At 37.6% G+C, this 27,175-nt stretch overlaps 1 protein-coding gene across 3 annotated transcripts in view; it reads right to left on the bottom strand.

The window, feature by feature from the left end:
• tshr (thyroid stimulating hormone receptor) overlaps positions 1 to 25,638 on the bottom strand; it is a 132,546-nt gene extending 106,908 nt beyond the window's left edge. For all 3 annotated transcript variants that reach the window (XM_066676397.1, XM_066676396.1, XM_066676399.1), the window contains exon 1: positions 25,261 to 25,638. In XM_066676397.1, the coding sequence (XP_066532494.1) occupies positions 25,261 to 25,351 (91 nt within the window). In that variant the 5' untranslated portion in view covers positions 25,352 to 25,638. The remainder of the gene's footprint in view (positions 1 to 25,260) is intronic.
• Between the last annotated feature and the right edge of the window lie 1,537 nt (positions 25,639 to 27,175).

Here is a 27,175-nt window from a genome sequence, read left to right as displayed (position 1 = left end):
GCATATGGCGGCCATATTGAATCGAAATGTAAACTTTTTTTTGATAATTATTAACCTTCAGACTCCTGCGAACATTTTGGCACCAAGCTCAAGAGAATTGGACAAAAATCCCCGGACTAGTTCACAAAAGTAGGTTTTGCAAATTATGCAAATTAGCGTGATAATAACCTTGGAAAAATGAAATTTTGACTAGCCCGTTTTTGATTTGTCAGGACACAAAGAATCAGTGGAAAAAAAGATTTTGTCTCTACTCCTCACTGTGTAGGAGATATGAACCTAAATGCATTTCACTTTGCTATAGCACCACCATTAGGCCAATCAGTGTAATTTTTGTTGTCCTCCGAGATGCACACAAACTACATCTACCCTCCAAGTGGGAAGTCTGTATGACCTACGGTCTCTTCCGCACAATGACTTTTACAGGAGAAAAAGAATAATAAGAAAATATAGCCGCAAGCGACAATTCTCGGGGTCCAAGCTTGTATTCGCTGGTAGAAGAACAATGTGCTAGCATATGAGCTGTCCTGAGATAGTAGGGGCTTTTGGGGAAGTTTGTGTAGTGTTTGTAAGGTGTTTTATTCATATGAGCTGTTCTGAGATAATAGGGGCTTTTGGGGAAGTTTGTGTCGTGTTTGTAAGATGTTTTATTCATATGAGCTGTCCTGAGATAGTAGGGGCTTTTGGGGAAGTTTGTGTAGTTTTTGTAAGGTGTTTTATTCATATGAGCTGTCCTGAGATAGTAGGGGCTTTTGGGGAAGTTTGTGTAGTGTTTGTAAGGTGTTTTATTCATATGAGCTGTCCTGAGATAGTAGGGGCTTTTGGGGAAGTTTGTGTAGTGTTTGTAAGATGTTTTATTCATATGAGCTGTCCTGAGATAGTAGGGGCTTTTGGGGAAGTTTGTGTAGTGTTTGTAAGATGTTTTATTCATATGAGCTGTCCTGAGATAGTAGGGGCTTTTGGGGAAGTTTGTGTAGTGTTTGTAAGGTGTTCCATGCTGTTCTGGCATCTCTTTGGAAGTGTAGCGTGAGATGAATGAGTAGCGGATGACAGACACAGTATAGAGCACAGATGTCACTCTGGAGTTGCACTCTGGTTTCTCACCCTAATGTTCAGGAGCCCCAAACAGCAGATATGATGTGGAGTAGCTTGTACTCGAGTCTGTTATCAGTGGACAGAAAACAATCTATGCTGGCAGTGTTTGGTTGTGGACTATTCTCTGTCCAGCAGTGATGCTGAGGGATTTACAACTCCAACACCTGAGTCATACCTGCGGTATGGGTGTCCAGACCATTGAAGAGCAGGGTGAAAGCAAGCAATCTTTGCAGAGAAAGAGGGTAGCATATGACATTTCCTGATACAGGAGCCACACTTTAAGATAGATTTTGTAGTGCTTTAAAATGTGATCCTTGGTGCTCTGGATTGTAAGAAGAAGGGGTAGTAGATAAGTGGGTGAATTTCTGGTCTGCAGACAGGTGAACATCGGGCTTGGGTTACAGAGACAGCCCAGAGCACAGAACTGAATCTGGAATTTCACCCTGGATTCTGACCCAATGTTCAGGACCTCCACAAAGCAGATATGATTTGGGTGGTGAATAATTCTCAGCACTGCAGTGATAGTGACGTTGTGGTGATATGGCAGTGTGTGTAGTGCTCTTATGAGTGGATCAGAAAGAGCAGTGCTACTGGATAATTTTAAAACCTGTGTCCACTCACCGTCTACACTGTTACACACACACACACCCTGTTGGTCCAGATTATAGATAAAAAAAAAGGCAGAGACAGTAGATCATACATTTTCAGCATATCTGCTTTATCGGTGTCCTGACCATTGAAGAACATGTGAAAAGGAGCAATGAAAGTATGCAGAGCAAGAGGTGCACCCCTCTCTGTAGTTTTAGATCTACAAAGTGCTCCTGTGTACAGTGGAGCTGAAAACACAGACACTGAAAGTAAAATGAGGTGGTCATGATGGTATTGTTGATTTGTTTAGATCTGCTTTCAAATGTCTGTGTCCTCTGGCCCTCTCTGACTGGCAGGGGGAGGCGGAGAGGTGACAGTCTGTGTGTGAGGAGGAGAAGGAGGGGCTGAGGGGGGATTCTGCATAGAGAGAATCTGCAGGATGAGATATAACAGACATATATTTGATCATGAACTAGTGCTTGGATCAAAAGCCAATATGGACATATGTGGTATCATGAGATTCATAAGAACCTGAATAATTATCAACAAAATGTGGAACTTTGATTACTGAGTGATTGCAGCCTCTGCTTAAATAGAGCTGTGCAGCTTGCCTTTGAAACACTGCATAAGAAACAGCTATAACTCACAAATGCATTAGTTATATGTTATGAAAATGCAAAAGCTCCTTTCCCATGGTCTTTGGAATATATCTGTCTCATCTTGCTGGTACTGCATCTCTAGGCGGCAGTGTAATCAATTAATAACCTATGCAACCAGTTGCTGTCTAATTGTAGCGCCCCCTTTCGGTGCAACGCGGGCATATTTAGCAGAGTACTTCAGAGTAATGACGTACATATGTGCACCAAGTTGTGTTTGATTTAGGTGAAGTTTGTTGTAGTTATAGCTCAAAGAGTGCATCGAGCCCCGCCCATGCATATTTGTTAAATTACTGCCACAACAGCGTGTCAAAAGTTCTACATTTTTTTGATAATTATTTACCTACAGTCTATACGGACTTCAAAAATACCAGTTGTTTATTGATAAGACAAATTTCCAGGGAGGAGTTTGAAATGCTCCATTTTCACATACCTGACTATTGTGGATAAACTATGCATTTTTTGACAATAGTTGTAATTGCAAAGTTGTATGACACTATGCAGAGTATGCAATAAAGCAAACTGCTTGTCAATATGTTTATATTTCGCTGAGATATTCCATATTTTCATATAAAAAATTTGAATTGCGCCCCCTAGTGGCTATCGTAATGAAAATTGTTATGTGTTTAGGAAGTTCTGCCATGGATATACTATGCAAGTGTCATGATGATAGGACCTTGTTAAGGTCATGAAACAGCTGCTGAAATTTGACTGGTCGATGGCGGCCATGTTTTTTCGAATATGACATCATTGTCATAGAATCTAAGTCAGATCATCACACACTACATGCATACCAATCAGCATGTCAATCGGACAATCCTGTGAAGCGTAACAATTTTTTTGCTGTTATAGCGCCCCCTAGGCTAGCAGTTGCACAGCCAAGTACTTATGGCTTCCAGCCCTTATAGGGATCAAGCATGTGAAGTATCATAACATTCGGAGAAAGCGTTTGTGAGTTATAGCTGTATTTGTGTGATTTTTGGAACGCGAGCTCAACCCCTGTATTTGGGCGGAGTCTGGAAGCCGAGCAGAGATCAAATTCCAACTTTTTTTGGATAATTATTAAAGTTCAGGTTCTTAGGATTCTGCTGATACCACATATGTCCATATTGGGTACATTTCCAGAGACTAGTTCGCTCTCAAAAATATGTGCGATTTTGCATATTATGCAAATTAGCTCAAAATCTAAGTAGGCGGAGCTTATGGGTTCTTGAGGCTTTTTTGTAGGGTCTGACCTGAGGAATCAGGGAAAAAAAAGAATTTCGTCTCTACGCCACACGGGGTAGGAGATATAGGGAGCGACACGTTCCGCGTCGCTATAGCGCCACCATCAGGCTGATTGGGCTGATTCTTTGTGCCTGAGTAGCGGGAGGGTTTACTACCAGTTGACCAAACGACAAGTCTGTAGGACCTACGGTTTGGGCTGCCAATCGCGTTTCATCGGAGAAAAAGAAGAAAAAAAAAACAAAAAACAAAATATAGCCGCAAGCGACAATTCCCGGGGTCCAAGCTGGTATTCGCTGGTAGGAGAACAATGTGCTAGCATATGAGCTGTCCTGAGATAGTAGGGGCTTTTGGGGAAGTTTGTGTATTGTTTGTAAGGTGTTCTATGCATATGAGCTGTCCTGAGATAGTAGGGGCTTTTGGGGAAGTTTGTGTAGTGTTTGTAAGGTGTTCTATGCATATGAGCTGTCCTGAGATAGTAGGGGCTTTTGGGGAAGTTTGTGTAGTGTTTGTAACGTGTTCTATGCATATGAGCTGTCCTGAGATAGTAGGGGCTTTTGGGGAAGTTTGTGTAGTGTTTGTAAGGTGTTCTATGCATATGAGCTGTCCTGAGATAGTAGGGGCTTTTGGGGAAGTTTGTGTAGTGTTTGTAACGTGTTCTATGCATATGAGCTGTCCTGAGATAGTAGGGGCTTTTGGGGAAGTTTGTGTAGTGTTTGTAACGTGTTCTATGCATATGAGCTGTCCTGAGATAGTAGGGGCTTTTGGGGAAGTTTGTGTAGTGTTTGTAACGTGTTCTATGCATATGAGCTGTCCTGAGATAGTAGGGGCTTTTGGGGAAGTTTGTGTAGTGTTTGTAAGGTGTTCTATGCATAAGAGCTGTCCTGAGATAATAGGGGCTTTTGGGGAAGTTTGTGTAGTGTTTATAAGGTGTTCCATGCTGTTCTGGCATCTCTTTGGAGATGTAGCATGAGATGGAGGAGTAGCGGATGACAGAGAAAGCATAGAGCACAGTAGTCACTCTGGAGTTGCACTCTGGTTTCTCACCCTAATGTTCAGGACCCCCAAACAGCAGATATGATGTGGAGTAGCTTGTACTCGAGTCAGTCATCAGTTGACAGAAGACACTCTCTGCTGGCAGTGTTTGGTTGTGGACTATTCTCTGTCCAGCAGTGTTGCTGAGGGATTTAAAATGCCAACACCTGAGTCATACCTGCTGTATGGAGGTATGGGTGTCCAGACCACTGAAGAGCAGGGTGAAAGCGAGCAGTCTTTGCAGAGCAGGAGCGTAGCATATGACAGTTCCTGATACAGGAGCCACACTTGAATATAGATTTTGTAGTGCTTTAAAATGTGATCCTTGGTGCTCTGGATTGTAAGAAGAAGGGGTAGTAGATGAGTGGGTGAATTTCTGGTCTGCAGGCAGGTGAACATGGGGCTTGGGTTACAGAGACAGCACAGAGCACAGAACTGACTCTGGAATTTCACCTTGGATTCTGACCCAATGTTCAGGACATCCACAAAATATATTTAATGTGGGTGGTGGACAATTCTCAGCACTGCAGTGACACTGACATTTTGGTGATAGGTCAGTGTGTGTAGTGCTCTTATGAGTGGATAAGACACAGCAGTGCTGCTAGAGATTTTAACACCTGTGTCAACTCACTGTCCACACTGAGATACATATATTTTATTGGTCAAACTTATAAATTCAGACACAGTTGCTCATACATTCTCAGCATTGTATTTTGACATTGTGATGCTATGTCAGTGTTTATTGTGCTCTCATGAGTGGATCAGACAGAACAGTGCTGCTGGATAATTTTAAAACCTGTTTCCACTCACTGCCTACACAGTTACACACACATACTCTGTTGGTCCACATTATAGATAAAAAAGGCAGAGACAGTAGGTCATACATTTGCAGCATATCTGCTTTGTAGGTGTCCTGACCATTGAAGAACATGTGAAAGGGAGCAATGAAAGTATGCAGAGCAAGAGGTGCACCCCTGCTTTACTTTCTGTAAAGTGCTCCTTCGGCCAGTGGAGCTGAAAACTTGGACACTAAAACAAAAATAAGGAACCAGTCATGATGTTATTGTTGATTTGTTTAGATATGCTTTCAATTGTCTCTGTCCTCTGGCCCTCTCTGACTGGCAGGGGGGAGGGGAGGGGGAGAGGTGACAGTTTGTGTGTGAGAAGGAGAGGGAGGGGCTGAGGGTATAGTGAGTCTGCAGGTGTGGGTATAAATGAGATATAACAGACATATATTTGATCAAGAACTAGTCCTTGGATCAAAACCCAATATAGACATATGTGGTATCATGAGAATCGTAAGAACCTGAACTTTAGTAATTATCAAAAAAATGTGGAACTTTCATTACTGTGTGATTGCAGCCTCTGCTTAAATAGAGATGTGCAGCTTGCCGTTGAAACATCACATAAAAACAGCTGTAACTCAAAAATGCTTTAGGCATATGTTATGAAAATGCACAAGGTCCTTTTCCATGATGTTCAGAATATATCTATCTCATTGTGCTGGTACTGCATCTCTAGGTGGCGGTGTAATCAATTAATAACATGTGCAACCAGTTGCTGTCTAATTGTAGCGCCCCCTTTCTGTGCAATGTGGTCACATTTGGCACACTACCTCAGAGTAATGACGTACATATGTGTACCAAGTTGTGTTTGATTTGGGTGAAGTTTGTTGTAGTTATAGCTCAAAGAGTGCATCGAGGCCCGCCCATGAATATTTGTTATATAACTGCCACAACAGCATGTCAAAAGTTCTAGATTTTTTTGATAATTATTTACCTACAGTCTATACAGACTTCAAAAATACCAGTTGTTTATTGATAAGACAAATTTCCAGGGAGGAGTGCGAAAAGCTCCATTTTCACATACCTGACTATTGTGGATAAACTATGCATTTTTTGACAATAGTTGTAATTGCAAAGTTGTAAGGCAATTTGCAGAGTATGAAATAAAGCAAACTGCTTGTCAATATGTTTATATTTCGCTGAGATATTCCATATTTGCATGTTAAAAAATTGAATTGCGCCCCCTAGTGGCTATTGTTATGAAACTTTTTATGTGCTCAGGAAGTGGGGCCATGGACATACCATGCAAGTGTCATGATGGTAGGACCTTGTTAAGGTCATGAAACAGCTGCTGAAATTTGATTGGCCGATGGTGGACACGTTTTTTCGAATATGACATCATCGTCATATAATCTGAGTCAGCTCATCACACACTACATGCATACCAAGCGGCATGTCAATGGGACAATCCTGTGAAGCGTAACAATTTTTTTGCTGTTATAGCGCCCCCTAGGCTTGCAGTTGCACAACCAAGTACTTATGGCTTCCAGCCCTTATAGGGATCAAGCATGTGAAGTATCGTAACATTCGGAGAAAGCGTTTGTGAATTATAGCTGTATTTGTCTGATTTTTGGAACGCGAGCTCAACCCCTGTATTTGGGCGGAGTCTGGAAGCCGAGCAGAGATGAAATTCCAACTTTTTTTAGATAATTATTAAAGTTCAGGTTCTTAGGATTCTGCTGATACCACATATGTCCATATTGGGTACATTTCCAGAGACTAGTTCGCGCTCAAAAATATGTGCGATTTTGCATATTATGCAAATTAGCTCAAAATCTAAGTAGGCGGTTCTTGAGGCTTTTTTGTAGGGTCTGACCTGAGGAATCAGGGAAAAAAAGAATTTCGTCTCTACGCCACACGGGCTATAGCGCCACCATCAGGCTGATTGGGCTGATTCTTTGCGCCTGAGTAGCGGGAGGGTTTACTACCAGTTGACCAAACGACAAGTCTGTAGGACCTACGGTTTGGGCTGCCAATCGCGCTTCATCTGAGAAAAAGAAGAAGAAAAAGAAAAAAAAAAAAAAAAAGCGGAAAAAACTGAACAAAAAACAATAGGGCTCCAGCACTTGCAGTGCTTGAACCCTAAAAATCAGAACAAAAACAATAGGTTTCCTTGCACTTCGTGCTCGAAACCCTAATAAAAATCCTAACAATTATAATAGGGTTTCAAGCACTTCGTGCTCGAACCCCTAATAATAATAAGAAAAATCCGAGCAATTACAATATGGTCCTACACTACGTGTTAGGACCATAAAAAACCGTTACAAAAACAATAGGGTTCTACGCACTGAGTGCTTGAACCCTAAAAATCCTAACAATTATAATAGGGTTTCAAGCACTTTGTGCTCGAACCCCTAATAATAATAACAAATTAAAATCAGAACAAAAACAATAGTCTTCCTTGCACTTCATGCTCGGAAGCCTAATCAGAACAAAAACAATAGGGTTCCTTTGCATTTTGTGCTCGGAACCCTAATAATAATAAGAAAAATCCTAACAATTACAATATGGTCCTACACTACGTGTTAGGACCATAATAATAAGAAAAATCCTAACAATTACAATATGGTCCTACACTGTGTTAGGACCATAATAATAATAACAAATTAAAATCAGAACAAACACAATAGGGTTTCAAGCACCTAAAAATCCTAAAAATTACAATATGGTCCTATATTACATGTTAGGACCATAATAATAAATAAAATGTATTTTAAATAAATTACTAACTTAATTTTAAGTCATTTTTTCAATAGTAGTGCCCCCTGTATGTGCATTTTGATAATATATGGTACAGTTCTTCAGAATAATGCTATGCACATGTGTACACATTTTGATTTTATTGGGGCCAAACTTATAGCTCAAAGAGTGTATTAAGCTCAGACCACAAATGTTTGTTGAAATATTGCCGCAATGGTGTGTCCAAATTTCAAACTTTTTTTGGATAATTATTTACGTACTAGAAATACAGATTGCAATGAGACCAATTGTTTGTTGACAGGATGAAAATCCAGGGACTAGTATAAAAGGCTCCATTTAAATATTGTCACGGATCACGGGGTGGACTGACGGAGGCGGACGCACTTGCTAACACACGGAGAGCTTTATTTTAACAAAAGATAGACAAACTATAAAGAAAACAACATGACGAGGATATTAAACTACTGGGACAGGAAAAACACAAAACGACAAAACTCGGGAACAAACATAATCGGACTAGAAACGGGAGATAAACAACATGACACGACTAGAATGAGGACAACGGAGAAATGAGAAAGGAGAAACAAGACACGGTGAAAAGAGAAATGTTCGACAAAGAGGACGTGAGACAAGAGGGCTTAAATGCTAACACAAACGAGACACACCTGGACAGATAACGAGGGGGCAGGTTAACAAAGACAAAGACGAGGAGGCGGAACAAAGGCGGAGACTCGAACATAAACAAACATAGCCATGTGCTCTTTCTCAGCACATGGCCGGAAAAACAGACATGACGAGAGCGTGACAAATATACCTGACAATTGAGAAAAAACTATGCATTCTTTAAAAATAGTTGCAATTGCAATGTTGTGAAACACCAGGGAGAGTATATTATTACACTAATATGCTGATATGTTAAGGTTTCAGTGAGATATTCCATATTGTCAGGTGGAAAAACATGAATTGTGCCCCCTTGTGGCTATCAACACAAACCTTTGTTGTCCTTAATTTCCCAAGTTAGGCTTGCTTACAGAACCAGCATGCCAAACTACAACTTGATATGCCTTGCAAATGCTGAGATATTGCTAAAAAGACATAATTAGCTATTATTGCATCCCCTATAATATTTCATGCGCCAGCATACAACTGCTACCTCAGAATCACGTTTTGAAGCAACGTCTGAAAGTTCATCTGATTTGAGTAAAGTATACGGGAGTTACAGGGGTTAAAGTAAAACATGCCATAAACTGTAAAGGTTAATTTACATATGGTGGCCACAAATATTGCATTTCTGACTGTACCTACCTTTACAGAAAATACCTTTTATACACACCACATATTTTATACACACCATTTCAAATCTCATCTCTGTTTAAGTGCTTTAATCACTACACTCTGAAAAGTAACCTGTCTGCACTGTCTTAGGAAAGATGAGGTTTTGTTTGTTTATTTTTATACACACAACACACACTAAAGAATGAAAGCATACAGTACATTTCTACTGTTCCATCGGCAATCTCAAATGGCTCATCCACATGATTTAAACTATCATGCTTCAGAGGCATTTAACAAAATAATGAGCACCATCTGAGTGATATACATCATACAGTGCTGATCATAAGATTAGAATATCATGAAAAAGTTGACTTATTTCAGTAATTCCATTCAAAAAGTGAAACTTGTATATTATACTCATTCATAACACACAGACTGATATATTTCAAGTGTTTATTTCTTTTAATTTGATGATTATGACTGAAAAATAATGAAAAAACCCAAATTCAGAAAACTAGAATACTGTGAAAAGGTTCAATATTGAAGACACCTGGTGCTACACTCTAATGAGTTAATTAACTCAAGACACCTGGAAAGGCCTATAAATGGTCTCTCAGTCTATTTCTGTTGACACAATCATGTGGAAGACTCGTCCAAAAAACGACCATTGACACCTTACACAAGCAGGGCAAGACACAAAAGGCCATTGTTAAAGAGGCTGGCTGTTCACAGAGCTCTGTGTCCAAGCACATTAATAGAGAGGCGAAGGGAAGGAAACGATGTAGTAGAAAAAAAAGCGTACAAGCAATAGGGATAACCACACCCTGTAGAGGATCGTGAAACAAAAGCCATTCAAAAATGTGGGGGAATTTCACAAATACTGGACTGCAGCAGGAGTCAGTGCTTCAAGAACCATCATGCACAAACATATGCAAGACATGGGGTTCATCTGTCGCACTCCTGGTGTCAAGCCACTCTTGAACTAGAGGCTTTAGGCTTAGGTTTACGGTCCAAGGTCAACCCACCCGTCTACCAGGAAGTTTTAGAGCACTTCAAGCTTCCTGCTACTGACCAACTTTATGGAGATGCAGGTTTAATTTTCCAACAGGACACAGTGCCAAAGCTACCCGTACCTGATTTAAAGGACCATGGTATCCCTGTTCTTAATTGGCCAGCAAACTTGCCTGACCTTGTTAAGTGGAAGATGCAATACGCCAGACCCAGCAATGTAGAAGGCCTCTATCAGTGCAACCTGGGCTCTCATAACTGAGCAGTGCCACAGACTGATCGATTCCATGCCACGCCAGATTGCTGCAGAAATTCAGGCAAAATGAGCCCCAACTAAGGATTGAGTGCTGTCAGACTTTTCAGTTGGCAAGCATTTCTAAAAATCCTTTTTTTTCCTGTATTGGTCTTAAGTAATATTCCAATTTTCTGAGATACTGAATTTGGGGTTTTCATTTGTTGTCAGTTATAATCATCAAATTAAAAGAGATAAACAATTGAAATATATAAGTCTGTATTGTTGTAATGAATGAGTATAATTTACAAGTTTCACTTTTTGAATGGAATTACTGAAATAAATCAACTTTTTCATGATATTCAAATTTTATGACTATCACCTGTATGTTAAAACAAGTTACGTACATTTTGGCCCTGAAAAAAAAGTGCCTTACATGTATATATTATACACTTAAAGTTGGGTACTGTTCACATTTTAAACAGTTTTTTTAAACTTTTTTGATTAACAAAATTTAGTGTTAAAAATTACAGTGGTAGTTTTGTAATTTGGTTGGTCTCCATATAAATAACCAAGTTCAGTACCAAAACCCTTTATACTCTAAAAAGTTACCCGTTCAATTCTTTTGAATGGCAAAAAAAACAAAACAAAAAAAAAACACTGGAGGTTGGGAGAATAGATGAAAGTATTAATTATTAAACTGAATAATTAGTCATGTGTTTTTAGTCCAGGCATTATAGATTCTAAAAATCTAGAATCTTTAGAAACAGGCAGACCATACAGTTTATTTAGATTGACAAGTGAAACTAGTCTGCAAAAAACTAATTCTAATAGCCAATAGAAAACACACTGATTCCAATCCTATTTCACCTCTTGCCCATAACACTTAGCACTGTGACTATATTTTATATTTTAGGGGGTGTCTCTATTTTTGTTGGGCTATAACAGTGGGGTGTAGTGTTAGTTCTTAACAGTTTAAGACATGTATATTGACTTTTGATTCATTAAAAGTCTGATACAGTAAATACAACTTAAAATAAAGGAGGACCGTAGTTGTTATTTCAAAATGACATTGTGTGAAAACAAAGTACCCAAAGTTAACTAACACATAGGTCTGTCACGGTAATTACATTATCGACTTATTTAACAATATATGGAATATTTTTTAATACTTTTTGTTGACCTCAGTATTACCCATTGTGATTACTGGTGTTTTTGTTTATGAGATTGAACATCACAACTCTTTTTACCACTTATTCTGTTCTCTGACTTTCTCTAGTCTCTGTGTTCTGGAGCCGTTATGTCAATTTGTTTACAAGCTTTTACTTTATTTAATTTATTCTTTACTTATTTAGAATTTTTAACCTATGTTTAATGTATTTATGGCTAAAATGTAACTGCTCTTTTAAGGGGTGTTATTGAATTATATCAGTGGTATTACATGGTCTTAAAATGACAATAATATTATAATTAATAATAACTAATACACAAAACATATGGTGACATGAAATGTGTGGATTTCAGAAAAACTAAGCCTTTAGGCTAGGTGTATGTAAATATGTGGCATCCACTCTAGTATAAAGCTTCAATGAGATGGAGTTTGAAAACAAGTAATGGCAAGTGTATTTAACCATTTCAGACTAATATAGTCAGACACAAATAAATATATTTTGGTCGTAACTGAGAGGGTCCCCCTGCCTCAGTTTTAAAGTGATTTATTGCATGCTTTGTGTAATTACCTGTTTTCTCTTGGCATGAATGTGAAAGAGCGAAGTTTAAACTCAGGAATACTGTGGGAAGAAACATCTTTAGAAAGACAAGACTTTGCAATCCAAAACAAGTGCTTGATCTGTGTCTGTAAAACTGTATAGTACTGTTCCTTTGAATACTCCATAGTATTTTAATTATCTATTATTACCTATAACAACCTTTAAACATGGTACAAAGTGGGCTCTATAAGGAGCTCTGCCAGAACAACTGGTGAAACAACGGACTAATTCAGAGTGTGAAACTGGCACAGGTACACAGAGAAAGAGAGAGGTCCACTCTGACAAATTAAACAAACTCTGTGAAACTGAACAGGCCCCTCTACCAAGCCTCTGACTTATTCATTTCAACCTGCAAAAATAAACAGTGCAAATAATCACACAAAATTCCATTCTGTGTAATGTTGTATGCTTGTGTGTGAGAAAGTGGTCTATCTGCATCACCCTAAAGTATTTGTGGAAAATTATTCCTAAAATATGTTATTTTAAGACGGGCTTATAAAAACATACAAGGATAATGAGCTAGTCTAAAAAGTGAAAAAGTAGATTACATTTTAACAAACTATATTTTAGAATACTGTATTCTATTAAAAGTTTATGGTTTAAGTACCTTGATTGTATTTGTATAGTAACCATTTCACAAAGCAGTTGGTATCATGTCATGCCTACTATGCCACAAAGATGTTATAAAGCAGTCCATCTTCATAGTCCGTCAAGAAGCAAAAAATATGTAATTGCAATACTTGCAATTTTTGAGCAATAAGGCTAAAATCAAAAACATTGCGAAAGTTATAAGCATTTTGAATGTCTCAATACCTGATATATTTTTCATGCTTAATTTCATTACAGTATCACTGCTTTCCAATTTTTATAAGTAATAATACTACTGATAATAATCAACCTTTTCTTTCCTTTTTTGTGTTTTTCTGAAAAAAAAAAAAACTTCTCATATATTGTAAGTTTCCACAGAGGGAAGATTTCTAACAAAATGTAAAGAAAAGTCTGCAAATAATGTTTCTATACCTGGCAAAGAACATAGTTTATAAATCTTCTGGTACCATCACTGATGCATGCTTGTTTAAATGGTTCTGAATAGTGATACCCTTCTATTCACAATTTTTTTCTATTTCTTAGGTGACTTAAGCTGTTATAAAGCTGATGAAAAAATAATGATATTGTAAATTACATGAACTAAAGAATAACCCAAGAAATGGATGTTGTATCAACAACCATTTTAACAAGACCATTTAACACCTGAAACTTGAAGCAACTGTATGCTTTGTGAGAGCCTAAAAGTTGGATTTATTTAAATGCAATATACTCAATTGCTCTTTTTTCATTCATTCATTGCCAGTAACCGCTTATCCAGTTCAGGGTTGCAGTGGGTCCGAAGCCTCCCCAAAATCAATGGGAACAAGTGGAGGGGCACCAGTCTTTCACAGGGCAACACGCACATACTCGCACTTGAGTTGCCAATCCACCTACCAACGTGTGTTTTTGGACTGTGGGAGGAAACTGGAGCACACGGAGGTAACCCACGTGGACACAGGGAGAACACACCAAACTCCTCACAGACAGTCACTCCAGATCCCTGGAGCTGTGTGAGAGCGACACTACCTATTGTGCCACTGTACCGCCCTTGAGTGCTCTTCATAAATTAAATTTTAAAATAAAATTATAATAGTAAATTAAGAATATTTTGAGTTGAAAACTCCAAACCAAAAAGTAGAAATCTTCAAAAGTTTTCATTTTTGAAAATATGTCTTGTATTTTATTCTTTATGAATAAAATTTATGAGTATCTGCAATTAATATATTTTTAAATTAATTTATATGATAGCACTATGCCTGTATGTAAGACTTCATAGCTGTTTATCCTTTTGGATTTCTTCACGTCTGTCCTCACCTGGACCTGTTGGAGCTACATCCTTTGCATAAACACTTCAGTGCTGCAGAGGTTGAATAGTGTTTATGAAGGCATGAGTCATGCCTCAGCTGTGCCTTGAGAAAACTTAGGTCATGCTATGCAGATCTTTCAAGTGTACCTGTGCTTTGATTTCCACCATCTTTACCTCTCAGTGGCTAACTTGTAAAGTATACATGTGGCAGGATTTCCACAACTACAGAAAAATAATAAAGTACACTAAGAACTAAAGACTAAAAGATAAAAGAAAAATACAAAAATAAAAATGTATATCTTGTAAAGTTATAGGATGAAATGTATAAACATTTTGACTTCACAAAACCAATTCTCACAAGCATTCTTTTAATATTCAGTTTCAGTAGTAGTCTACCACATTGAAACCTCTGGAGCCTTAACTTTCAACATTAAAGCTGACATGAAAATTGAAATTTATCTTGCTGGCTGATGTACAAATTCATATTAAATACAATTATTTGAACCATATAAACAAGTGCCTTACTTTATCACTTTACTTTAATCATGTAGTGATTAATATTCTTGTAAAATATCTTGAAAAAGAATCAGTTTTGTCTATGTAATCATGCGCAATATCACACCATACGTTGCCACTCAAAACACACAAATACAGTAATGAAATACTCAGAAATGGACTCATCACCACAAATTTCTTTTATCATTTGAAAATATGCTAAAGGTTCTGTATGGTCCTTTCTACCAGTAGATCTCTCACTGAAATACCAGCATCTCAGATCAAGACAAATGTTTGGTATTCAGCCATGCCCCTCTTTCCAGTCATAACTCCTGCCCCTTGTTCATTTTCTCAGCAGGGAAATTCCAAAAAATTTAACTTTTTTTTTATGGTGGCTGGTAACACATGTAAGCCTTAAAATGATGGAATTACTCTAAATTATTAAGACATGTTAAAAAAAAAAAAAAGTTTATATATTAAAGAACCTTTATTCTACATATAGGCACAGACATCATTTCAGACACACAATAACTTTTAATGAACATTATCTTAAAGAAAATTATGCCATATTGTTTTGCTGTTGTATGTCATTTGCAGTTAAAGGGCACAGGAAACACATATCAAAACACGACAGGACAAGAGAAAAACATGTGAAGCTGCTTGTGGCTCTACTCTCATCAGTTCACTTCGGGTATATTTAATTCATTCAGTATATCACAACTGCTTAGAGAGTGGACTATGTTTTTGGTTTTAATTGTACCCTAAACACAATGCAGTGCCAATATATTTCCCACATAAGATGTACCAAGCCCTCAGAATATGAATCAAGCCCTGCAAAAAATTTGAACATACACTGGATTCTCTCCTGACTGATTTGTTATAGCTCAATATTCTGGGCCTTCAGTACTACTGTCAGGAGTTTACCTTTAGCTGCTTCTGTCTCGTTAAGAAATCCTGAAAACACCAGCCAGTATTCCTATTAAAGTGGAAAATTATAAATGTATCTTAATATACTAAAACAATGACTTGGGAACACAAAACACAAGTTTTAATTCTTTCCAATTTCGTTGTACTATGATTACTGTGTGTGCTGTGTATAATGACAATAAAGGCTTTTATTAATAAGTTAGATTTCCTACACTGTCACTGTGAAAAACTGTTACTCTGTTGGTACCTTTTCCTGTCCCTGTGGATTTAAGGTTATCAGTGTTCTGTAGCTTTAATTACAGAGTACAATTATAACTTATTCTATTGTAGATTTCAAACTTTTGTTGATTTCACACACCCAATTTCACCTCCAAGATATATAATATGTTTTTTTTATTTTGCACATTTCTATAATGCAGTGGTTCTTGGTACATGAAACAGCAAAAAGTGGTACACAAAATTATAACTGAAAAAACAAATTAGTAAATTACATAATGTTTAAGTTTTCTTAATTATGCCCCAATTAAATGAATTTGTGATTTGAAAAAAAAACAACGTGCTTTTCATACACCGTAACTGATTACGTCTGTAAGGGAATGGCGGGTGGGGGGACAGTGTTCCTCCATTTTTGTCCCAGGGAGCGAACACGATCCCCCAGTTTTTTGGGAAATCTGTGAAGAAAGCCCAGTTTTAGTTGCTTACTGGACGTATGCAAAGTCTAGAGACATGCATGAGTTTATTATAAAAAGGGCAAAGCAAAAATGAGAAAGACAAGCCAAGCCCAAGCAATACTCTGAAGCTCAGAAAGACTACATCCAGAGGCAAAAATAGAGAAAAACTAAGCGAGAATTCTGTATATGTATAGACAAAATAGAGGAAACCACTCAGCTGAAGGAAAATGTGTCGATTCTTAGCATCATTACAGCCCTAAAACAAGGTCTAACACAGCGCCGCCCCTCCTTCACCTGCTGCTACAAGCGCTATGAGCACCTGCCTCAAGCGCCACAGTTTTCACCTGTAGTCTATTAAGGCACGTAACTGATATTAAATTGACCTCTTCTCGTTTTTATTTCTGTTAAAACACTTATTGCCCATAAATTTAATATGTTTTCTTAAATGTATAATAGTGTTTAAAACAATCAGTTTAGGCATAGTTATTTGTATTCTCTCTATAATTTTTGTAATTATTTTAGATAATTTTGTGTTAAGCATATAAATTTCAAGTAAATAAATAGCAACAAAAACATGCAAAAATTCAAGCAAGATTTTGTCTTATGCCCCTGGAACAGAGGAAGAACCAGGGGCGCACATGGTAAAAATCATAGGTGGTACTTAGAGGTTTTGGTTTGATAATGGGTGGTACTTGGTCTAATATGTTTGAGAAATACTGCTATAATTAAATAAAATATTAACATCTCCTTCTGGGGATGAGAATGTAATCTACCTTTAGCAAACATAACTGGACTTTAAAGCTACTGCTGTACCTTTTAAAGGTACATTTATACTGTTTTAAAAGAGTAACATACCTTTACAGTACCTTTTTCTTCTGAGAGTGTAGGTCATTGTTTAGTGTCAAGCAACATTAGGCTTTTTCTCCGTTAAGCATTTTAGAATGTGCCACTCAATATAGTGTCACAAAGACCAGAGAAAGCGGCTGCTAAAAAAAAAACACAACAGAGAAATTGTAATTCACTCTTGTAGGAGGCCTTAGACAGCCCTTCTGGCTCTTTTCCATGGCATAGTACCTACTCTACTCAAACCTACTTGGTTCCACTTAGCTATTTTTACTACCACGATGCAGTTGTCTGCATTTCACTATGTAGAGTGAGAAGTCTCTCTGGCAAATCCTGGCTCTTAAAGATTTAAGTACCTGGATTCATGTACCAGATTTGCCTAGTGGAAAAGCAAAAAAAGCAGCGCCAAGCCAAGAATATGCCATGCAGTGGAAACGGGCCACATTAACTAGCACATACTAAAAAATTACCAGCTGAGCAGAGCTGAGTCTAGTACGTTCAGTGGAAAAGCACCATAAGTGTTTTCCACCATGTAAAAATCAGTCCAGTGTTCATTCTTGTCTTGTCTGATACATAGTCACTGGCCTTTTTAGCTGAAGAACATGCTGTTTTCATATTGCATGCTGCCATCATTGCTTTGGGGTGGCCACTTTGTCTATTGGGGAAGGCAAAACAAAACTTTGGGAGGGCCCATGTTTCTATAGTGTGGGACTCAAATGCACACATGGGCAGCCCAAAAACTAAGACCAGACTAAAGCACAATTAGAGAGGATGTATGACTTGACCTTTTAATCGGGACGCCTTTACTCCATTACATCGTAACATAGAAATGAATTGTTTGCTGCTCTGTTAATGTTTAAAATGTCAATTAAATCCCTTATTAAAAAAAAAAAAAAAAAAAAGTAAAATGTGTTTGAATTTCCAGTCTATGTTGATTATAATCACTAATATTTGGACTAATAATAAGTTGTCTTCATATTTAAATAACAGATACCAAAATACTAAAATGATAGCAGCGTTTTAGTAGTTACTCAATGCTAGGCCTTAATATTAATAATGAAATAGCACCTTTAGAATTGTTTGAATTCCTAACATTCATATATGAAGCTTCTCATATGTAGTGGTCTTAGTGTATAAGATAATGTAATCCAGTTTTGAAAGTTACCACAAGAACATGTCTGGAATATCACATTGATCACTCTTGACAGATTATAAGCACAGCAATTTAAATTCTGAACAGGAATGCATTCTCAAGTCTGTTTTGAGAAGCAGTTTATTCAAAGTAATGTTCATCGGCCAAACAGAGCCCTCAACATATACCATTTGAGTAGGAAAGAATGTGGTTTTCCTTGCTAGCAATGTGGTGTTTTCTGAATGTCTGAAATGGAACGCTGATGGATGCTTGATTCTGAGATGGTTGGAGTTGGTGTAACCTTGATTGAAGAAACGATCCATAGAGAAAGGTTCCTGTACAGCTAAATTAACCACAGGCAAGTGAGGATTATAAGATGCAACCAGTACTGCCTCTGACCAACAAAGAAGGAAGAAAGAAATGTGTCTCAGCTGCTATCCTCAAAGGGAATATCTACAATTGTGGGGAAACATAGCTCTATGCTCAGCATCTTCTAAGGAGGAATTTTACACATGAAGAAAATAAGGACTATTGTTTGTACGTGGCTGAAGTTAAACCTCTCCGTACATTATTCACTTTTTTGAATTACCACAGAAACTCATTTGTAATATGAGTTGTTTGGTTTTGTCAATATTACCCACCTATGGAGCAGTAATGGAGCAATCCTCATTTCAGATCATTCTTTTCAATGTTTGGAGTCCTCTTTGATGTCTAAAGCAACTCCAGATGCCTCTGCTACGAGCAGAGAGAACAAGAAAGACTAGAATACTGGGCTGTCAGTATGTTTTTTTCAATAATTCATGAATACTGAGGCTTTGTAAACACATTAGACCCATTTCAAGCATGCAAATAGACTGGAGAGCTAGCAAAAAGTGAGGAATTTAATAAAAAGTGTTTTTTTTTTTGTTTTGTTTTTAATCGTGAACTATGCCTTTAAAGCCCCTGGAAACACATTTGGATTTTTTTTTTGTTGCTATGAATACATTGTGTTTGATTCCATTTTGAATGTGCTAAGGTATCACTCAAAATGTTAATGGTGTTAACACAGGGCATTGAGTGTTAACACAGGGCATTGAGAAACTATCCAATCACTCGCTATATGAGACCCTCTCTGATCACCATCTAATCCTTTATGAAGTTGCTCTAAACCACTATATCAGTCCACAGCCATGCTACATTAGAAAGTGCACTATAACAATTTCTACTGTTAGTGCTTTTATCAATAACCTTCCAGATTTTATCACCATCTCCTTTCCAACTCAACCTAATGACCTGGAGCTCATAACAAACGACCTACAGTTGCGCCATTCAGTACCAAAAAATTTATAGAAAAATGTAGCTCCATGGTACAGTGACAGCACACGTACCTTAAAACTGCAAATTATTTGCTTAGTTTAATTACCTCATCTAAATCATGTTTATTGGATCCTGTACCAACAGTTATTTAAACAATAAATCTTAAAATCTTACCTAAAGTCATTAGGACATTGTTGCAATAATGAACTCATCTCTCAACATTGGATATGTACCTACATCTCTGAAACTAGCAGTAATGAAAGCAATTATTAAAAATATCAAACCTCCTTTTTATTGCTAAGAATCTAGACAAAGTTGTGTTACAGCAGTTGTGCTCTTACCTACAATGACACTCATGAAATTGTTCAATCTGGATTTAGACCAAATCATTGCACCGAAACAACCACAAGAACAAGAGTAACCAATGACTTACTCTTTTCATGTGATAAGGGCAGTATATCTGTATATCTATATCAGGGTCTGATATAGATCATGTAATGTTACTTGATAGGCTGGAAAATCTGGTAGGAATAAAAGAATCTGGTCTCTCTTGGTTCAGATCCTATTTGTCTGACTGTTATCAAGTTGTTTATTCTTGTGAAATAGTTCACGATAATACCAGTAAAGGTGGCACGGTAGCCCGCAGCAGGTAGTGTCGCAGTCACACAGCTCCAGGGACCTGGAGGTTGTGGGTTTGATTCCAACTCTGGGTGACTGTCTGTGAGGAGTTGGTGTGTTCCGTGTCCTCGTGGGTTTCCTCTGGGTGCTCCAGTTTCCACCTTTACTGTTTTCCCCCACATCCGGGAGAGTTACGGTGTGGAGAAGCCCCAAAGAAGCGTACCCAGACTGTTGCATGCCCAAAGTGAAGCATGGGGGTGGATCAGTGATAGTTTGGGCTGCCATATCATGGCATTCCCTTGGCCCAATACTTGTGCTACATGGGCATGTCACTGCCAAGGACTACTGAACCATTCTGGAGGACCATGTGCATACAATGGTTCAAACATTGTATCCTGAAGGCGGTGCCATGTATCAGGATGACAATGCACCAATACACACAGCAAGACTGGTGAAAGATTGGTTTGATGAACATGAAAGTTAAGTTGAACATCTCCCATGGCCTGTACAGTCACCAGATCTATATATTATTGAGCCACTTTGGGGTGTTTTGGAGGAGCGTGTCAGGAAACGTTTTCCTCCACCAGCATCATGTAGTGACCTGGCCACTATCCTACAAGAAGAATGGCTTAAAATCCCACTGACCACTGTGCAGGACTTGTATATTTCATTCCCAAGACGAACTGACGCTGTATTGGCCGCAAAAGGAAGCCCTACACCATACTAATAAATTATTGTGGACTAAAACCAGATGTTTCAGTTTCATTTTCCAACCCCTGTACAGTGTCTGTAATAAAGTGCTTTTAAGAACAGTGTAAAGGCTTTGGCTATGTGCTTCCAGTATGTACTTCTGGGAAATAGCTCGTCTGCAGACATGCACTTTTAATCTACCAATCTTCAATAAAATGAATAGTCACGCTCAAATATGGCTCACAGGTGCATCTTAACCATATATCTGTCATCAAAGCAAAATGTTTTACACTCTCAAGCTGGTTGGAAAGGGTCTGCCTGGCTTAAATGTACATGTTAGGCAGCGCTTGTCGTGCAAAGAACTTGCGATTGGGCACTTGATATTGTGGGTCAAGAGTTGTAACCAGCCCTTTTGGAGCCCTTTTGCTCTACTGTTGAGATGGGGATCATACCCTTACAGTCTTAGTAATAACACGCCACTACTTACTATTTGTAAGGCAGAGCATTAGCTAATGAAGCTTGCAATGCTGTCTGAACTGGTTTAGTGGTACTGGGACCTGAATGCTTCAGAGCAGGAGCAGCAGCACCTCAGAGTTTAACAGTTTCGTACAGAAGTTTGTGCTGCTGTTGAAAGTGGTGAAATAGGCTGGGAGTACTCCCGCACTTAATGTGACGCCACGCGTGACATTTTGCCATTTCCTGGTCCAACTAGGGCTGTCACGATCATGAAATTTTAACTTATGATTATTTGTCATACAAGTAATTGCGGTTAACAGTTTAAATTGTCTGTTTTTGTATACCCCCAGTATTTTAATAGGCCTGTATATTTAATGATAGCATAATAATGTACACACACTATTTATAATCTACACACACTGTTTATTCATAAATATATGTAAAAATATTTGCCCCTTGTCCTGTCTTTAAATTAAAATTGCATGATTGAAAATTATATTTGCAAATTCTCAAAATAAGCAAAAAATCAAGTCAAATGTAGTATGGATTAAACATCTGTTATTTAATGGTTTGGCATATTCTGGGCAAAGAGTACTAAGGCCACATTCACAAAGCAGGTAAAGAGGCCCAGTCATACGTGACACAGATGTGTCATTCATGTGACTGTGTGAATAGCACAAACCGCATTGAATCTCATAATTCATATCACATTTGGGCCACTTTCATATGATCCATGTCCATCTGTGAAAATTCGATTGTCTGAAAGACCAGGTTCATGTGACTTTTACGTCACTCTAGCTGCTGAGAAGAATCTCTGGACTACGGTTATTTTTTTTTTTCCATTTTAATTTGAGGTGTGTAGGAAATTAGGAAAGGAGAGATTGTGGAAATGGCCAGGTCAAAGGATTTCCGTTCTGTAACAAATATTGGGAAATGAAAAACTTGTGAAACTCCTGAAACCACGTGCCTATCTCTCATTTATGAGAAAACAAAACACGTGGAAATTTGTACAAAGGTTTTTTTTTTAATAAAACAAACAAGAAGTTCAGAAAAAATCAGTTTTTCATGTCAGTATAATGTATAAATGTGGCTCCTGAAAATATTAAACTCATTTTGTCTGTGCTTGTCTTCTTCTCCTTTGTTCGCGAGAGACATGTGAAATTTGCACTTAGAATAAAAGAAAAATCAGTTCGATCAGTATTTAATTAATACTCTGTTTTTAACATAGAACTCATTTGGAATAAAGAAAGGGGAGATTTTGTGATATGCTGCCGACATAAGCATAAGATGGAGATGTGCACAGCCGCTCCTTACTCATTTGTCTCACCATTTGTTTAGAAATACACGTAATTGATATTCAGTTTGTTGGTATTGAAATAAAATATAATATGATCACGGTCATCGTAAATCATTGCGGTTAGCTCAGATAATCACGATTAGGTGATTATCTAATAATCGCAACAGGTTTAGGTCCAACTGCGCTTTTGGTCCCATCTCTTACATTCAAAAGGCATGCGTTTATGGTTTGAATAAAGGTGAAAATATCAATAATGTAATCTTGGTTCAGGGGTTCATTAAAAACAATAAAATAAACGTAAAATGAAGCATACGTGTCTTTGGCAGCACTGTTTGCACATTTGCATCTCATTCTGATCTGTGTGATCTTCCGTGCGTACTGACGGTGTGCTCCGCCTCTGGGAGAGAGAGCCGCCACAGCTCTGTCTCTGGGAGCCGATAAACCATGGACTGTGCCTCCCGCAGCTGTCTCTGGGAGCAGAGGGACCGCGGAGACAGAGCCATATCTCCCATTGCTCCGTTTCTGGAAGTACAGGAGCCACGGAGAGAGGCGTCTACTGCTCATAATCAGTCCTGGAGTTCTAACAAGTTGTACTATAGATTATGTAATATAAAGCAACTAAGGTTTGTAAAGAAGGATGTAGATTTGGTGCCCGTGTTTTTTTCCTTCATAATGATTCACTAGAAGGTCTGAAGAGTTACTAAATCTATCAGCAAAATCACCAACTTGGCTATACCGAGCAGCGGTTTGGACCTGGATGTGACGTTTCACAAGGTCAATACATCATTACTTAACAATCGGGTAGCATCAGCCTAGCAACACCTTAGCAACAAGCTGGGAGAGCAGACCAACAACTTAGCAATAACTCAGCAACCATCTGGGATATGACATTTGAAATTTGGCCCACGCCTGGCCACTCAATATATGCCATAACTCAAGTCAAGCCCAGTCCAATGAGAGTTGGGCCACTTACCACCCACATGTGGAACATGTACAACTACTAGGGGTGGGTGATATAGCCCTAAAACAATATCACAATATTTCAGGGTATTCTGGCAATAATGATATTCTTGGCGATATGACAAAACACTGAAAAACACTTGTATTAAATTCAAAAACAGACTATTGCAACAAAATCAATGTTATATGAAAATAAATTATATTAATTATAAATAGTTAACACATTAATAAATATTAGAAGATTTTTTCATTTCTAACATAATACTATGGTTTATTGTACATCTGAAATTTTATAACCAAACCACCTCCACAGTCCACTCCACATTTTTGGAGCAAATTCCTCCACCTCAGAGCTACTTTCCACTGTACTTCACTGTAGCTAAATGACTCATGTAAAGAAAGTATGCTGTATTATGGGTAACTGCATGGCATCATTATGTAAAGTCTTAATATCACTAATATCACAATATACATTTTGTCATTTTAAAAATTATGACAATATTATTGTGAAATATACGATATGGCACAGCCCTAGCAATTACCCAATCCCCACTCATGTTCTTTGCCAATGCACATGTTTAGCCAACACAAGACTTGCCAGGGCCTTAAATGAGATGTAAGAGCAAAAAGTGAGAGATTTGCCCAAATGTGTTTTCTATCTGCTAAGTAAGTACATTCTAATACATTTAATTACATAAATAGGTTAAGATTTCACAAATTCTCAATTTCTTAAATATTGGTCTGATTCATTTTATAATATTCATCTATGTATTTCCACTTTTATATTTGACTTATATTTACAAATGACTTATATTTTCCTGACCAGCTTTTTATTTTACAAGCAAACTTTGCAATATGACGAACCTTTTTTTCTTGACTTGTGGGAGTGAACATGGAAGAGCTAACAGAATTAAAGATTTAGTGTCTTTAAGTGTGTGTGTGTGTGTGTGAGTTTTGCCAGATCAAACAAAAAAAAGCAGTAGATATATGTCACTATGTGTTATACAAAATCAAATGATGCAGTTTATACCCTGCTAGATTAACATTTAGGCAACTTGTTCTGGCATGGAAACACTAAACTAATCACATGTCCTGCCCAACATCAACTGATGTTCACAAAGCATCAACATATTGAAAACTGTCCTTTTGATCTTACAAGCTGCTGGATGGAAATGGCTATAGCTCAGCCTTAAAACTGCAAATAAGTAAATAAATAAACATTGTTTCTGTGCAAAAAGATCAACAGAAATAATTCCAGAACGATTACAAAAGGAAAAGGTTATTAAATCGGAATGCAAGTCAATGTAAAGGGATTAATTTTCAAATAATTTCAGTTATATTAGACATTTTATAATTACATTTTCACACCGTCTAAAGATCTGCTTATATGTTTAAATGGTGTATAAAATGAACAAAATAAAAAAAGATGCATGGTTTCTTTTGGAAAGCGGCAGTAAAGTGCGTGAGATTCTGAAGATATGAATATTACCCTAAGAAATCTTGACTTTGACTTTATTGATCCCACATCTAAGAAAATACTTAAAATATCATACTCACAGTGTATCCGTCCTGGAAGGAAAGACGGGCATAGCATCAATTTCACTGCAGGAAACATAAAAGCTTCTCCACTCGGAGCATTCACAGCCATAAGGGCACGAATCAGCGTCTCCAGCGAAAGGTCGAGACGACAAAATGAGGGTGATTAGCACAGCTGCTACAAGTCGCATTTCGGTTTGTTTCGGTCCAGAGAACAAACCTCTATTACATCATATACCTAGAACCCGCATTTACCGCCGAGAATGTTACTACTCATTTACTTCTCAAAGCGCACGTGTGAAAAGGACTGAGTATCCTGCCCCGCAAACGGACCTGGGACTTTTATCGACGGTAAAATTTACCCTGGAGTGCAGCGCTGTCAGACCTATGAGCGGTAGTCCTACCCCACAGCTCTGAGGCGAATACTTCGATTATTTACATCGCGTTTAGGGGGCGGGTTATAGTGAGGTAGTGTAATAAAATGCTTTCTTTTCAGCCTAGTGCACTTGAAGGTTGAAAGACTTTTTTTTGCTGTTGTTTACATGCTTAATGTTTTGTTGATGTTGTATAAAAAATCTTTATAGGAAATTTGAAATGTTTTTTTGTCCCGTCCAGTCTATTTGCTCAATTGTACATATAAATGAATATAAAATTTGTATTTTACATTTTACAACACGTTTGTGTTACATTTTTCAACACTTTCAACACTTTCAAAACCATGCTTGAACTTGGTATATGACTGAAGTTGATTGGCCATATTTTTCACTGATAGCAACTCCCATGAGAATCAAATTGTTATGCTCAAAAGGCTCCCATCAAAATATTTAAAAAGAATTAAGTAAAATATTTAAATAATTTATTTTCTTAATATTTTTCAGAATAAATATTTCATACATCCTGGCATATATGTGTGTCAATATAATGCCAATATTATTTATAATATAAAAATCACAGGAGGAAATGCTGATTGCCACTCCACTTTTTCATGCATTTGATATAATTCTGAGGGTGGACAGAAAAATGATTGGTTCAGAGAGATAACCAGTCAAATTGTAGTGGAGGTAGGGCAAAATAAGCAGAACCAAAATTTCAAAAGCAAAAAAACCCTACTCTCCCGCAGTGCGAGGTTGTGCAGCTGAGAAAATTGGAGCAAACTCTCACATAAGGTAAAAATTTTTTTATTTTTTTATTTTGTTATCTAAGCTCATTTTATTTAACAAACTTTAACTAAGTGACTGAAAGTTTGCTGATTTACCTCATAGTTAACAGTAGTTTCACTGATGTCAGCTAGTAGGTTGAATTATGTACCTTTGGTAACGTTTCACAGACAAATATAACTTTACTCGCATGATTTAGTGGAGACCCAAGAAGTAAAACTTGCATTTGAGAGCTTGGTTAGCTATAGCATGATTAGCTAATTGTAATGACAGTGAATATATAATGTTTGATTGGTAGCTATGTTAACTACATGATTATATGCAACCCTATGCTAGGTGTCCTTATATATTTGGGATTGAGTTATTTAAGCTTAACTGAGTATTGTGCACCATAGCAAACTCAGTAAGCTAACTTGGCTCAATATCATACTACACAGTGTCTTGTTGAGGGGTGCAGCTTTTGGGGCAGGAGTGCTGCTTATTAGAATTTTGCATAGTGAGAAATGTTGTTCTTGGGGAAGGAGTACTGTGTTTTTTTGGGGTATATTATGCTTACTTAATGATTTTGTCACGACCAGACAGAGAGCAGACACATGCGGAATGCAGTTAAAGATTTTATTATAACACAAGTCCAAAGGAGTAGTCAATAACAAACAGGGGTCAGTAACAGTGATCAAAAAACAAAATTTTAGGCACGTACAGAGAATCAAGGAAACACAGAGTCAAGAACCAGAGTAGTAAAAAAATAAATAAAGGAGGGACAAGGAAAAGGACGGTAA

Source organism: Hoplias malabaricus, chromosome 7 (assembly GCF_029633855.1).
Source record: "Hoplias malabaricus isolate fHopMal1 chromosome 7, fHopMal1.hap1, whole genome shotgun sequence".
Classification (NCBI taxonomy): Eukaryota; Metazoa; Chordata; class Actinopteri; order Characiformes; family Erythrinidae; genus Hoplias; species Hoplias malabaricus.
The sequence above is the reverse complement of the archived record's forward strand: the minus strand, read 5'-3'. Positions and strand labels throughout refer to the sequence as shown.